The sequence below is a fragment of the Talpa occidentalis genome, unplaced genomic scaffold (assembly GCF_014898055.3).
Source record: "Talpa occidentalis isolate TD23 unplaced genomic scaffold, MPIMG_talOcc4v2.1 talOcc4.9, whole genome shotgun sequence".
In the NCBI taxonomy this organism is placed as follows: Eukaryota; Metazoa; Chordata; class Mammalia; order Eulipotyphla; family Talpidae; genus Talpa; species Talpa occidentalis.
The window spans coordinates 82743265-82757995 of NW_023605305.1; the positions used below are offsets into that span (position 1 = coordinate 82743265).

Genomic DNA, 14731 nt, shown 5'->3' on the forward strand with positions numbered 1-14731 from the left:
TCCCAAGTCATCCTAACCGCCCCCCCAACCCCGGTACTGCTGTCAGTCACCATGCCAGCACAGTGCTCACCTTGGACTCCATGTCTCCAGGTTGTACACGACAACTACCTCCTGTATGTGTTCGCTCCAGACCGTGAAAGTCGGCAGCGCTGGGTGTTGACCCTTAAAGAAGGTAACTGTACTCCTCCATCACACCTTTGAGTCTTCTTGATCCTCTAGTAGGCTTGAGAACCTTGAAAGAATAAGGCGCAGCTGCTGGCCAAACATTTTTCCCTTTTGGCCCCAGAGGAGGGACCCAAGTTTTCACTCTGGGCCCAAGAAGGGAACAGCCCCCCCATGCAGTCTGTCAAACCCGGCCTCTCTCTTGTCTTGTGAAGTGCCAGACTTATGATGGGCTTTATATGTATTCATGGGTCTATTTTATTTTATTATTTTTAAAGATTTATTTATGCATATAAGAACTGGGGTACAGGCCAGAGGTGTGGGGGTAAGAGGACTCACCAGAGACAGAGTGGGGAACAGAACAGGCAGGTGTACTGAAATACACTGCTGAGGGGAGCAGCGGGCAAGTCCAGAGAGGTCTGCTGCACCATATGGGTATTTCCCTGGCCAGGGATTAAACTCGTGCTGCAGTGACTGTGGACAGCTTCATAGGTTGTGTCTTAACCCTTTGCACCACCAGGGAGGCCCTCATGGGTCTATTTTAAGTGGTTGTAAAAGGTACCTAGATAAGATATCAGCCTTGCCTGCTGGGGAGAAAAAGTTAAAATATTTACCTCTTAAGAAATATCTACCTCTTAAGAAAAGTTTGCCCACTCCTGGTATTTCCAGGTATCATGGGGAGAAGGGAGAAGGTGGGTCCTTGAGTTAGATGTCCTGGGTTTGAGTCCTGTGTGCTTGAGTAATGTCCTTAACCACTCTGTGCTTCAGTTTCCCCATCTATTAAAAAGGGGGAGGAAGAGGAAATAATAATGGCAGCAGCAGCAGTAACACTAGAAGTAATAGTAATAGCAGCAGCATAATAGTAATATTATGCTAATATTACAAGTAGTAATATTAGCAGCAGCAGCATAATAGCAGGAGGAGTGGTGTAGCAGCATCAGCAAGAATCAGAGTAGTAGTAGTAGTAGTAATAGCAGGAGTAGCAATCACAGCAACAGTAGCAGCCCCAGGGGGTGCTCTAGAATTGACTGCATAAATCTTGGGAAGCAGCCTGGCCCACAGTCTGCACCCACCAGGCATCAGAGGCTATGCAGGTGTTCAGGTCACCATCAGGCCATTCTTAATGCTCACCTTCCTGAAAGCATCACCAGAACAAGTACATGTTTCGGTTCCTGGGAGTAGAACCAGGTGGCAAAGGTGAAAGTCCCAGCCCTGCCAATGATGACTGCATGGCCTTGGGCAAATATGCCCCTCCACTTCCTGGGCTGTAGAATCTGAGCAATGACAGTTGTTAGGCGAGAATTTACAAGTTAGGACAAGAGGGCTGCCGCTTGGACAATGCCCACCCAAGGCACACACTCAGCATCATGATCATTGCTGTTTAGCCTGTATTTGCAGGAGCGCTGGGGGCCAATATTAATCTGTCTCTAAGGAGTAGTGGAGACTAAGGGTGAGCAAGCTATTGAAATCTTGGGAGCCATGATGCCTTTCCCTGAGAAATGAGAATATCCAAGTCATCTTCCAAGGTGTTTGGGGGCCTTTAGGAGATAGGAATAGGCAGGTGCTGGGGGAACTGGACAGAGTGCACAATATATGACTGTCATGGGCACAGGACAGGAAAATGCAAGTCACTGCCAAGTCCCAGGGACATCACTGGCCGGTGTCCCTCTGTGGAGGGCTTGTGCTCACGGGTGTGGAGCTGGAGGAACAGTAGTGATCCTCTGTCCAGGGCTCCAGTCTTTGTAGTTTTGTTTTTTCAGCAGGAGAGCCTCTTTTCTTCCCTCCCCAAATTTTACATCAGAGCCACAAATCTAGAAGGAATAAGTACAAGCTACTGTGGTTGAAGGCGGGAGAGATGGAGGGACAGAAATCCCATCTGCTCAGTCTTCCCATCACCTTACGGCCCTTAGGTGAAGCCCTCTGATGCAACCTAATCACCTCATTGCACAGTGGAGAAACGGGCCCAGGGAGCGTTTTACTCAACCAAAGGATACACAGCAAATCCAGGCAAGAGCCTAGATGTACTGACACCTAAATCTAATGATACCACCCTAAGATGTGCATTTTGGGGGGTATGGGGAGGGGTCAGTTTCTGAGTACTGCATATACTATTCACCCCCCAGCTCACACAGGAGGGCCCCTTCTCAAGGAGTTATATAGTTGGTGGCCCTTTATACGATGTGGAAATAACTCTCCTGCTGGTCCCAACCCCTCCCAGAAACTAGGAATAACAACAGCCTGGCACCCAAGTACCACCCTAATTTCTGGCTGGATGGGAGATGGAGATGCTGTGCACAGCTGGAGAAGCTGGCAGTTGGCTGTACCCAGTACGACCCATCCAAAAATGGTAAGAGATTGGGCTAGCTCTTCTTTCTCTCTGCCATGGGGAGGGAAGGCTTGGCTCCAGTGCCAGGGCCTTCAGGGATGCCTACATCTACTGCCTCTATGTCACTGACCGTGAATGCTCTTTCAAGTCAAAGCTGAGGTGTTTAGAGTTCCTGCATGCTCACGGTGTGGTTCCTGGCCAGCCGTCTCAGCACCACCTGTGAGCTAGTTAAAATGTAAATTCTCTAGCCCTACCCCAGAATCTACAGTTTAACAAGGAGATGTGGGTTCACAGAAAGATTTGAGAATCGCCATTACCTTCAAGTTGGGAAGACAGCTTTAAAGTGTACATAATGTGATTGATTTACTACATGGCATCACATCACCCATGGTTTAATCACATTTGTTCACCTAACACACTCAAAAGGGGAGGAATGTAAAACCCCAAAATTGCGTATTTCACTCTGCGGCTTCCTCCCGCGCCCTCTCCAAACTAGCCCTTGACCTTCACCATCTCAAAGAAAAGGAAGCTGCAGTCAAAATAGGCAAAGTGAAAGCAAAAGATATTGTTTCTTGGACTTTGAGGTCAAATACCCAGATCCTGGGATTTGGGGGACTACTCAATTTAGCCTCATGGGCAGATTTTGGGAGCAAATGGAACCCCCAGAAGCACGGGATCACCCAAGGGCACTTTTCTGTGTGTTATGTGCTCTCTCCCCTCACAACCACCTGGGGAGGACAGTGTGATGTTAAAGACACAGACCCTGAGCCGCTTGGTGAGCGCCCTGTCACACAGCTCAGAGGCGCTCTGCAGGCCCTGGTTAGAGAGTAATGGAGGATGGTGCTGAACCATGTGGATTGCGTTCTTTTATTCCCTTCTCTCTTACCCTCTTCTTTTTTCTCATCTGCCAGTCTCTCTCTCTCTCTCTCTCTCTCTCTCTCTCTTTCTCTCTCTCGCTCGCTCTAACACCTAATGCCTTGCATTGGTGACCCAAGGCGGATATGCTCAAACTAAGACTTGGGTGGGTTTCCGTGGTTTCCTGAGTTCCAACCTGTCTCAGTCTCACTTAAGAAACCACCACTTGTCACCTTCCAGCTTCGGAGAGAAAGTTCAATGTTACCAACTGGGCCCTTGGCCCAGAAGATTAACTCAGTTTTAGAAGTCAATGATACTCTGCATTCCTATTGACTCTATTCATGAAGGTGGTGTTTGATAACAAATGGATAGTTGGTGTTTTACAGGTGGAATCCACCCAATAGCAGGCTTGACCTGTAAGTGAATGTCCTTTCCAAAGCTAGGGTCTGGTCTCTGAATTCCGCTAGCACTTTGGCATGGGTCCTTGGGGGTCCCTTGGCCACCCATGGACTAAGTGTCCCCATCTCTAAAGTGCTGGGGACTAAGACGGCAGGACCTCTAAGCCTCTGTGTCTCCACTTTGCAGTTTTGCCACGTCTTGTGCCATGCATACAAAGCTGTTCCCCTGCAGGGTTCACGGTGTTCCTTCCCACTGTGAGTAGGTGCTAGACTGTGGCAAGAGGAGCATTTGAGCAAGTCACCAGCATAGCACTTGGGGAGCTGAGCACTCACTCATTGCATCGTCACCCTAAGAACAGTCCTGCTTCTGTGTAGCAACTCCCTATTGACACCCCATCTAAGCCTGTCCTCCTTTTCCACTCTTTTGACTTAATCCACTGTTTTGTCAAACTTGAAAGCAGAATTTTCTAGAACCCGACTGCCCAGTGGTCATAGCACATGATCATCTGGATCTATGGCTCCCAGTGGTGGGCACATGCACAGTCAGGGTCAGAGAGCATGGGACATTGGGTTAAAAAAACAGCTGGGGTGAACCTCCACCCCATCACTTCCTGGCTGTATGATAGCCTAGAGTTACTTAACCTCTCTGCATCTGTGAGCTAGTGTCCTCAGTTGTCAAAGGTGGACAATGACAATAAATAGCAACTTAGCAGTGTGGTTGTGAGACTCAGTGGGGTTGTGGACAGCTCTTAGAACAACTGTGGCACTGAATGAGAGCTCCATAGAAGACTCTGGGGTCTACTAATCTTTGCTATTTGTGAACAAAAGAATCAGAGGCCAAGATACAGCAGTAGGTATGGATATGTATGGGAAAAAATAGGGCTGGTTGAGGAAAAATGAACCCTGCCAGACCCAACCCATAGCAACAGAGCTGGCCCAGGTGCCACCATATGTCAGCTTCACACAGAGGGAGAGGGAGGAAGGGAAGAGCAAGTCCAGTGGAAGAAGAATGCCCCCTTTCTTTAGTCATGGAAGGTTCCTGCTGGCAAGGCCCAGGGCCACACAGCTGCACCTGGTGGCTCTGGGTTCGAGCACTGTCTCCTGGTGCAGGCTGAGTGTCCCATAGGGCCTGCACTTCCCATTATGTTCATTTCCCTTCTTCTCTGTTAATGACTTGTCTAAGTCAACACCCACCCCCACCCTTGTTTGAGGAGTTGCCTGGGGGCTGGGTCCTGTGTCCATGCATCATAATCTGCTTTTCCCACATCCCCGACATGGGCTGTCCAGGTTCCAAGAGCCAGATGCACAGGCGAGAGCCTCCTCGGGCAGCCTGCTCCCTCCTTGCTCTAACTGCTAAGATTCTTTGCCCCCCCACCCCAGACAACACAGCTGTGGTCCAATGACTCCAGGCCTCAGAGGAGAAATACAGAGAGACAGAGATAGAGAGATGGAAGGAAAGAGAAGGAAAGAAGAAAGAAGGGATGGACGTCAGGGAGATATGGAGACACAGAGCTAGAGGGATTAACATGGAGGTAATGATAGAGAATGATGGAGATATAGGCACAGAGAGATAAAAACACAGAGATAGAGACTGAGAGATAAAAATGGAGACAGAGCTAGAAATACAGAGCTAAAGATGGAGCTATAGAGGGAATGAGACAGAGATAAAAGTAGAAATAAAGATGAGCCAGAGACTGTGACAGAGATAAAGATAGAGACAGTAAAAAGACAGAGATAGAAAAACAGAAAGAGAGGAAGAGGGAAAGAGGCAGAGGGAGAGATAGATAAATATGGAGAGAGCTAGAGACACAGAGATAGTGATGCTGAGAGACAGAGAGAGAGAGAGAAGAGAGACAGGCGTTGGGGTTTACTTTGGGGAGGCAGCAAGAACACACATCTAGAGGCCTAAAGTCCAGTGGGTTTGACCTCTCTGGGAGCAGCCTGCTGAGACCCCCCAGCCCCTCCTCAAGCCCAAATAGCATCAGAGCCAGTGAGTCACTGCTGCCCTGAGTCACCAGTTCCCATTCCCACCCGTGAGCTGAGCAGGTGGCACTTCGTGGAAGTCTCCGTGCCTTCGTGGAAGGACACAAGCCTGGCCCCTCCACCAGCCCCCTCAGATAAGGCTCTTCCTGGGAATACGGGCTAGAAGAGCCCAGAATATTGGCTTCTGGAAGTTTCTGGCATCTTCTGGTAGATACAATCTGAGTACAGCAGCTGGGAAGACACAACACCAGATTCTGACCAGGCCAGTTTTTGTTTCTGTGTTTCATCCTTTCCTTCTGCCCCCATCTTTTGCTCTTCATGGGGCCCCTTTTCTCTGAAAAGCCCCCCGGCCTCACACCTCCGGTTGGGCACATTCAGTTTCAGGCTCACTTTCTTTGTCTTGTTTTTCTCTTTTTCAGCTTCAAAGAAGCCTCTTCCTCCTACTCCTGAAGACAACAGGGTAAGTGAGGCTCTGGTCTTGGGCGGGGTAGGGCTGTGCCTCTGCCCCAATTTCTCAAACTCTGGGCAAATGTGGCAGACTGGTGGGAGCTCAACACACAAGGTTTATGGACCTGAACTACCTTGTGGGCTTGTCCACACAAGAGGGCCACTTGACCGCTGATGGCCACCTCAATTATTCACTCAACAAACTTTCATTGACATGGCATGGAGTGTTCAGCCACCTATTGCTTTGGAGTATAATAATACCTCACATCAATAAGCCAGGGGGTGTTTATCCTACACCTTTAGATACAATCATTTCAGAGACACACATTAGATAAGGCTCTTTTTTTTTTTAAACATATCCACACATGAAATTCGCTCCTTCAGAAGGTGGTTGCTTTATTCTCATGTGAAAGTGTGGTCACTCTAGCCCCAAGGGAGGTTTTGAGTCTTTCCCAAGGCCTTGCTGCAACTAGGTAGCCAAGGCCACACAATGTGGAGTTGTGTGGGGGGGCACAGGTTCCCAAAGGGGGTGTCTCTGAACCAGCAGCATCAGCCTTACCTGGAGTTCATTAAAAACACACGTTCCGGGACTTCCCTGGTGGCGCAGTGGTTGAACGCTGGGCTGCGAAGCTGCCCGCAGCCTCTGCAGTGCGGGTTTGATCCCGGGCCACTGGCGAGGGTCCCACATGGTGCACAGACCTCTCCTGCTGTGCCCACTACTCCCCTCAGCAGTGTATTTCGTCAGTCTGCCTGTTCTGTTCCCCGCTCTGGCTCTGGTGAATTCTCTTACCTTCCCATGCTTCTGACTGTACCCAGTGCTTGCATAAATAAATAAATAAATCTTAAAAAAAAAAAAAAACACGTTTCCCACCCCGCCACCCCAACACTACAGCCAGGGTCTGCTAGCTGTGTTTTAACGAAACCTCAGGTGTTTCTGAGGTCAAAAACCAGAGGTTTAAGTATACAGACTTACACGCTTAGGCCATATAGACCCAATTCTGGAAAAGCTGTTCTGTCTAAAAAACCGACCCAAAAAACAGGGGACGAGAGAGAAGTCCTCACTGAGTCTTACTAAGAGCAATCTCCACATTAGAGTCTTGCCTTTTATTCCAGGGCCTAAATTCTTCCCCTTCATCATCTTCCTGTGGGGTGAGCTCTGCCTCCCCCCCTCTTCTAGCCACTATGGTGACATTTCAAAAACTGGCAGCTTCCTCACAAGAGAAATTCTAAATGGCTCAGGAGCTCAGGCTTGTTTCTAGAATTGTCAGCAGTCTAGTCCCACACAGTAAGAAAGGAATGTATTTAATGAGAGTGGAAACTGGCCCTCTCCCCTCAGCTTTCCTCCATCTTCTAAAGAATGTCTCTCCCTAGAAGACACAGTTGGATGGGTTTCCATGCCCTGCTTTGCAGAAGGTGCCTCCCGCTCCAGTCCCACCCTCTGCACTGGACTCAAGTCTGGTCTTGGCTAATTTTTACTTTCAGTGAAGGTGAAAAGCAGAAAACATGTCTGTCCCTCCCTCCCTGGGAGCCACCACTTGGCTTTCAGACCTCCCAAAAGCCTGCTTGATGCTGTGCCAGCTCTCAGACCGTAGGCTTTGGGAATCATTACTCTAAATCCACAGCAAGGCTTCTCTTCCTTGGACCCACTGACTTCACTTCTCCCTCCACCCCCTGCTCTGTCCCTTCCCAGAGGACGAGGTCTTGAGTCCACAGCTCCATTGAATGCCTGGCATTCGGTGGGAAAGGCCTAGGTCAGACTTCAGGGGGTTAGGAGACCACCCATGATGAGCATCGCCAACAATCCCAGGCCTCTGTCTTACACCTGTGGGTGTAAACAAGATCATTAGCACTTGGAAACCCAGACTTCAGCTGCTCTTGGCCCTCTGCCTATTCCTTCCTTCACCCCTTCTCCATCAGCCCCACAGGGCTGCCTGAGGGGTCACTCAGGAATATGTCAGATGGAGTCCTTTCTCCCTGGCCTCCTGCTAAGGCACCCTATTCCTGACACTGCTGTCTGGGCCCTCCGGGAGGGCCCACTCATCCTGGTGGAGCTCTCCCCACAGGGCCAGGAGAGGTCCTAGGAGCCTGTTACAGAATAACTTGGAGACTGGGCCACTCATCCACTCAATGACTTCATTTATTGCCCCTAAACAGCCTTTCTAGGGCCCAGAGTCTCAGTTTTTTCAACTGCCATCACTTTACTTTCCCATTCTTTTCTTTTTTTTTAAGATTTATTTATTTATGCATATAAGAGCTGGTGTGCAGGCCAGAGATGTGGGGGGTGAGAGGATTCACCAGAGACAGAGTGGGGAGCAGAACAGGCAGATGTACTGAAATACACTGCTGAGGGGAGCAGCGGGGAGACAGGAGAGGTCTGCTGCCCCATGTGGGTTGCTCCCTGGCTGGGGATTGAACTCATGCTGCAGTAGCTGCGGATAGCTCCATAGTGCTATGTATTAAACCCCTGCGCCACCAGGGAGGCCTCACTTTCACATTCTAATCTAGTGGTTCTTAATCCCTCCCCCATCCAAGATTCCCTTCTTATGACAAATATTTTTTAAAGCCCTTTTTATTATCCTAAAAAGTTACTCATAGATCATACCACTTACAAACACACACTCCTTTCTAAGAGAATCAATAACTGCTATAACTATAATGATTTCAAAAGAAAAAACAATAATTGGCAAAAGTTAATATGTTTCTACATATAAATATAGGCATGACTAGCCTGGAAGACATAGCAACACTGTCCATTGCCCATACCTTGACCAACCATGTCAAATCGTCATCTGAAATCCATTGCCACTTTTGCTATAAAAACACTGGGGCAAGAAATCATCTGCCTTAGCCAGAGCTAAGCAAGGATTTACTTTCTCCTTTCTGTCAGGTGTGCAACTAATGAAACTAATGGATTTACTCATATCCTTTTTTTTTCTTGATTATCAGGGAGCCCAGAGTGAAATATAAAACTCCACTCTGCCTAAAATCTTCATCTTATATTTTTCTTTTCCTTCATCCTCATTTTCTGTTTACATATCATTTTATGACTATGAAAAAGAAATAGTCTTTTGCTTAAAACCAGTGGGTCAAAACCAATTTGGATTTGGCCTCTCAAATGCAACTGATGTAAGAATGTGGTATCAGGGACTCAAATCCAGTGTTCACATCTATGATTCTCCAGAATGGAGACCAGTTCTTGGTAAGCCCCAAACTCAACAAAGTTGGTGGGAGGCCAAGCACTTGGTGTACCAGAGAGGCAGGCCCAGATAGTATTATATGTGAATGTTATAAGCAGGTTTCTCACCACATGCACATCTGACAGGATATTCAAAAGCAGTGCAGGATGTGGGATCCTGCAGTGTGTTTTGTGCTCTCCCATTAAGCACTAAGAGCACCCACAATCTTCATGACATTTGAGAACGCCCCCCCCAAATGCCCAAATGTCCAAAATGCCCCCTGTGGGCAGGCAAGTATATCAAGGTTTGAGAACCTGCTCTGACCTTTTCCTTCATAGAGATTAATCTGCTGGCCCAATTAATCCCTTGGGGATGCTACATCCCTCCTTATATCTTCAGGTGCTCTTGAACATCGTTCCTTCCTCCATCGACTCAGGCGCATCACTCTTACCTGTAGTACGCTGTGCACCACCACACCCACTCGCTAATATCCGTTGCAATCTGGACTCAGGTGGGATGATATGCGATGTCAGTAAGAGCAGCCTTCTTTTTTTTTTTTTTTTTTTAGCTCAATATTTTTAGGCCACCAAATGCTCAGTGTGCTCAGAGAAGCTTTGATTAACCAACCAAAGCTCATTCCAGCCAATATCTCCATCTCTTTCCATAGTAACTCTTTTGCAGAATCTGCTAATCTCTAGCAGGTATGCCCACCCTGGCCTCAGGTGATTGTTTGCTTTACAAGTTCTTCTGCTTGCCCTCAACACTCATCCTATGAAAGGCTTGGAAAGTAGAGACACTTGCAAGAAGGTCCATTAGAGGATGAAGGGAACACATGTGCTACAGTAGAGAGCTTTAAGACTAATTCAAGTGCAAAACTGGGCTACCCCCATTTTCGCAGCTAGGTCTCAGTGTCCCCTTTATAAACAAAAGAGTGGATTAACTGACCTCTCAGAGTCATTCCAGTACTGTCAGTCTATGTGTCTATGCATCTGGACAAACCCGCAAGGCAAATCAGAAGGCAGGGATTGATCTTGCATTGACTGCATCAACTTCACCTAGAATGTGATGCTTCTGGTAGAGAGGTTACAGCGTGTGACATAGCGATAGTAAAGAAGCCAGCAGACTCTTGTGACAAGCACATGACAGCCTAGAATTCACCTTGGTGCTGCTCTACCTGGTAGAATGAGAGGGGCAATGAATTTCAGGTACTGAATGTCTCCATACCATAGTCAGCACTGTGAACTTAACTCCTAAGAAAAAGTCAACAAGAGGAACACGATCTCAGTGAACAACCCAGAGGGTTGTAAAAACCTATGTTTGACCCAGTATGGAGCCAAGAGCAAGTTACAGCTCCTGGCCTAATTCTGGTCTTGTCCTTCTTTCTCTGATTTGCTTTGATTTTGTTCTTTCTCTCCTCCAGCGATTGCTTCGGGAAGCTGAGGAAACCCTGGTCATTGCCTTATATGACTACCAAAGCAACGATCCCCAGGAGCTCACGCTACGGCGGAATGAGGAATACTACCTGCTGGACAGCTCCGAGATCCACTGGTGGAGAGTTCAGGACAAGAACGGGTAAGGCATCAGGTGGCTGCTGACCCAGCGTTTGTGATGAGATGGGAGCAGAGAAAAGCCTGGGATGTTTGTCCTGCCTCTTTCAGCATGACCACTGCAGAGGAGAGCAGAGGTAGAAGGAAGAAGAAGGAGTAGGTTGAGGGAGTCTTGGCACTTCTTAGAGGAGCCTGGGACACAGTCAATTGCTATTGCTATGCTGGCTCCTGGCACCCCAAACTCAGTTGGGAGACTGGCAACTTATTCCACAAAGTACTATTGTTCTTGAGTATTTAAGTGAGACTGGATTCCGTTGTGATGTGCTTATTTTGGGTGGAAAGAAAAGGCATGAAGAGATAGTGCCAATGGGTGGTCACTTTGGGAAGCATCAGAAAGGAAATACTGAAGACTTAGTTACAAGCCCATTCTTTGAACTAGCCATTCAACTGGTTCATGGAGTAGACAAAGTGGTACAAATAGCCCTTGTCCATAATGGAACTCTTTTTTTTTTTAAAGATTTATTTATGTATGCATACAAGAGCTGGGGTGTAGGCCAGAAGTACAGGGGGTGAGAGTACTCACAGAAACAGAGTGGGGAGCAGAACAGGCAGACTGACAAAAATACACTATTGAGGAGAGCAGCGGGTGAGTCAGGAGAGGTCTGCTGCACCACGGTAGTTAGCTCCCTGGCTAGGGATTGAACTCGTGCTTCAGTGGCTGCCAACAGCTTATAGTACTGACACTTACCTCCTTGCGCCACCAGGGAGGCCCCATAATGGAACTTTTGAATGAAAAAAAAATTGTGACCCCCTTTTCTAATCTGAAATGTAACAAAAAAAAATGGCAAATTTCAGAATAAGGTGGCTCCCAACCATTGGCACTGACTTCCTAGAGCACAGGTTAAGAGTGTTTCTGAGGCTGCTTTTCCAACATTCCAAAGGAGGCCCTGTGCAATACATTACATACTCCCCATTAAACATAATCCCTAGATTGACAAATGGCCTTGTTATATAAAAATTAAAACACTTTATGGAAGAAAGAGCAAGAAATGATCCCCATCTTATTACAGTTAGGCAGTATCTGAGGGTGCTTAGGGATTTTAGGATTCTGGGACCACTGTTGTCCCTCATTTGACAGATTTGGAGCTAGAAATCCAGACATGCCCTCACCTTGTGCTACTAAATGTGATTATGTCTGTGAAGTGCTATGAAATCTACAAACTTGAACACACATATTCTGATGTTCTTATTAGTCTTTTATCGGTGTGTCTTAGTTTCTGCACAATTACTTATTCCTGCTCAAAAGTAATTTCCACCCCCAAATCCAGCATGACCTTTATATCATCTATCTATGTTTATATCATCTGTGACTGAAGGAGCTTAATGAGCAAAAAATATTGGGGAGGCCTTGAATTAAAAGTTGGCAGTCCCGACAGGCAATATCTTTTGGGACCTGTGGTTGGAAAGTAATCTCTTATATTTTAATTATTTTGGTTTCCTGACTATAAAATTGTAGCACTACAGTGGAAAAAAATACTGATTATCACCCAAAATAATGTTTCCTTACAGAAAATGGAGATTAAACATTCATTTTTTTCCAGTAGAGGAAATTTCATAATAAAGAGAGCAGCAAACAGAGCTTTTTGAGTAAAATAACCACTTCTTATTTATTAGGGTGCAGAGTTTAGTGGAGAAATTTAGTGTCTTTGACATAGCAAATTGTTGCCATTTTTTAGCCATTTTTTAATCCAAAACTTTAGTCTTTTCCAGAATGTGAAAAAATGTGAGACTCACCAATCTTTGAAATGTCTTTCAGTGGATTCCACCCAGCAGATGGAGAAGGACATTAGCCTCGAGTTGGTCTAAACATTTATTTCCCTTTTAACAGGCATGAAGGCTATGTACCGAGCAGTTACCTGGTAGAAAAATCTGCAAACAGTCTGGAAACCTTTGAGTAAGAGACTTTATTTCTTTCCTAAAAATATGGTATGAACAAGTCCTCCTGAGGTAGAAGCTGGTTATGAAAGTACCAGGCATACCTCTTCCAAACCCACTGTCCCCTCTCCTGTACTCAGAGCCCTAAATAAGCAGGAGAGGAACCCCTTTAGTAGAAGAAAGGGTGGGCATTGTAGTGTGGTTGCTCCTGGGCTTTTGGGCAGCTGGGTGAGGAGATATATGAATATGGTGAGCACATTGTACACTGCAGTTGGATTTCATTTAACATTGAATAGTTCATCCCCACCCCCACCTCTCTTCAAAGAGATGCATCTCAGATGCCCAAGCAGATAGTGGCAACAGGAAGATGTTCTCCAGGGAAGCACAGGAATTGGTCTATAGAGATGGAAAAAACACTGGCGCAGACACCAACTGATTTAAAATATGATTTAATGCAGAACTTATAACACCCAAACAGCAGACTAACAAGTCGACAGTAAATATCTGCTTAGCTGATGTTGTCTGGTGCCAGCTGTCATTGAGAAGAAGAGGCCACATGGATATAATTTTAATGGAACTATTTAATGTTTAATGAAATCCAACTGCAGTGTACAATGTGCTCACCATACTCATATATCTCCTCACTTGGCTGTGAAAAGCCCAGGAGCACCCTCACTGCAATAGCACTGTGTTCCTGGATCTTAGTTTCTAAACAGCACTTCCCACTCAAAAGAACCAGGGTTTCTTGGAGAAACAGCTTGGGGATTCAGAAGTGGGCCAGGAAAAGAATAAGATGAAGTGAAAACAACTTGTTGCACCAACAAGTAAATGAGTATTCCCCCCTCACCTCATTTTTATTTTTTTAAGATTTTATTTATTTATTTATTTATACATACAAGCACTGGGTACAGTCAGAAGCGTGGGAGGGCGAGAGAATTCACCAGAGCCAGAGCGGGGAGCAGAGCAGGCAGAAGGACCAAAGTACACTGCAGAGGGGAGCAGCAGGTGGCAGGAGAGGTCTGCGCGCCATGTGGGACCCTCTCCCGAGGGCCGGGGATCGAACCGGCACTGCAGAAGCTGCTGCAGGCAGCTTCGCAACCCAGCACTCAACCGCTGCGCCACTGGGGAGGCCCCTCATTTTTATTTTTTTAAATGAGCACAGAAGTCAGATTAAAATTGTCCCTTCTGACCAAATCTGGGACAATTTAGTCATGAGGAAATCATAGACAGATCAAACGGAGGGAATATTCCAAAAAATAACTGGTCTGTGTTCTCCAGAGAATATTACTCTGAGAAACAAAGGTCTGAGAAATTGTTCTACATTGAGGGAGCCGACAGAGATGCCATAACTAAATGCACCTGTAATCCCAGGGTGGATCTTGAGCGGTTACCAAAAAAGTTATAAAACCCTTCATTAGGACTCATTATTGGAATACAACTGGGGTAAAGTCTATATTTAGTTAATAGTATATCAACATTAAATTTCCTGATAACTGTTGCTGTATAGGTGCATATTCTATTTCTCAGAAAAACATGCTGAGGTACTTACGAGTAAAAGTATTCTCAGCTGGTTCAGGAAAAATATATCTGTGTAGAAGAAATGGCAAAGTTAAATGCCAGTAATTGGTTCACCTGAGTAAAAGGCATATGGGGATTTTTTCTTCTAATATTTTACAATTTAGGGGTAAATTTAAAATTATTTAAAAAGGGTAATTTTTTTTAGCATTCACCAATTATAAGCTTCCAGAATTAAAGAATGCTAGCTAGTGAAGCTTTGAACTTATGGGTAGTTCAAAGGTGGTTATTTGCTAGTGAAATTCTCATGGATTTTATAGTGAAGAGCCATTATTTTTTGAAGAGTGTCTCAACCTGAGGCTGATTGTGATCGTTAACAGAGTAGCC

The 14731-nt window shown here is 46.3% G+C and overlaps 1 protein-coding gene across 1 annotated transcript in view; it reads left to right on the forward strand.

The window, feature by feature from the left end:
- Positions 1-14731, forward strand: part of ITK (IL2 inducible T cell kinase) — a 62715-nt gene that overhangs the window by 25684 nt on the left and 22300 nt on the right. Inside the window, exons 3-7 of the mRNA XM_037498903.2 lie at positions 91-172; positions 2381-2509; positions 6144-6184; positions 10768-10919; positions 12783-12848. Coding sequence (XP_037354800.1) covers positions 91-172; positions 2381-2509; positions 6144-6184; positions 10768-10919; positions 12783-12848 — 470 coding nt within the window. The remainder of the gene's footprint in view (positions 1-90; positions 173-2380; positions 2510-6143; positions 6185-10767; positions 10920-12782; positions 12849-14731) is intronic.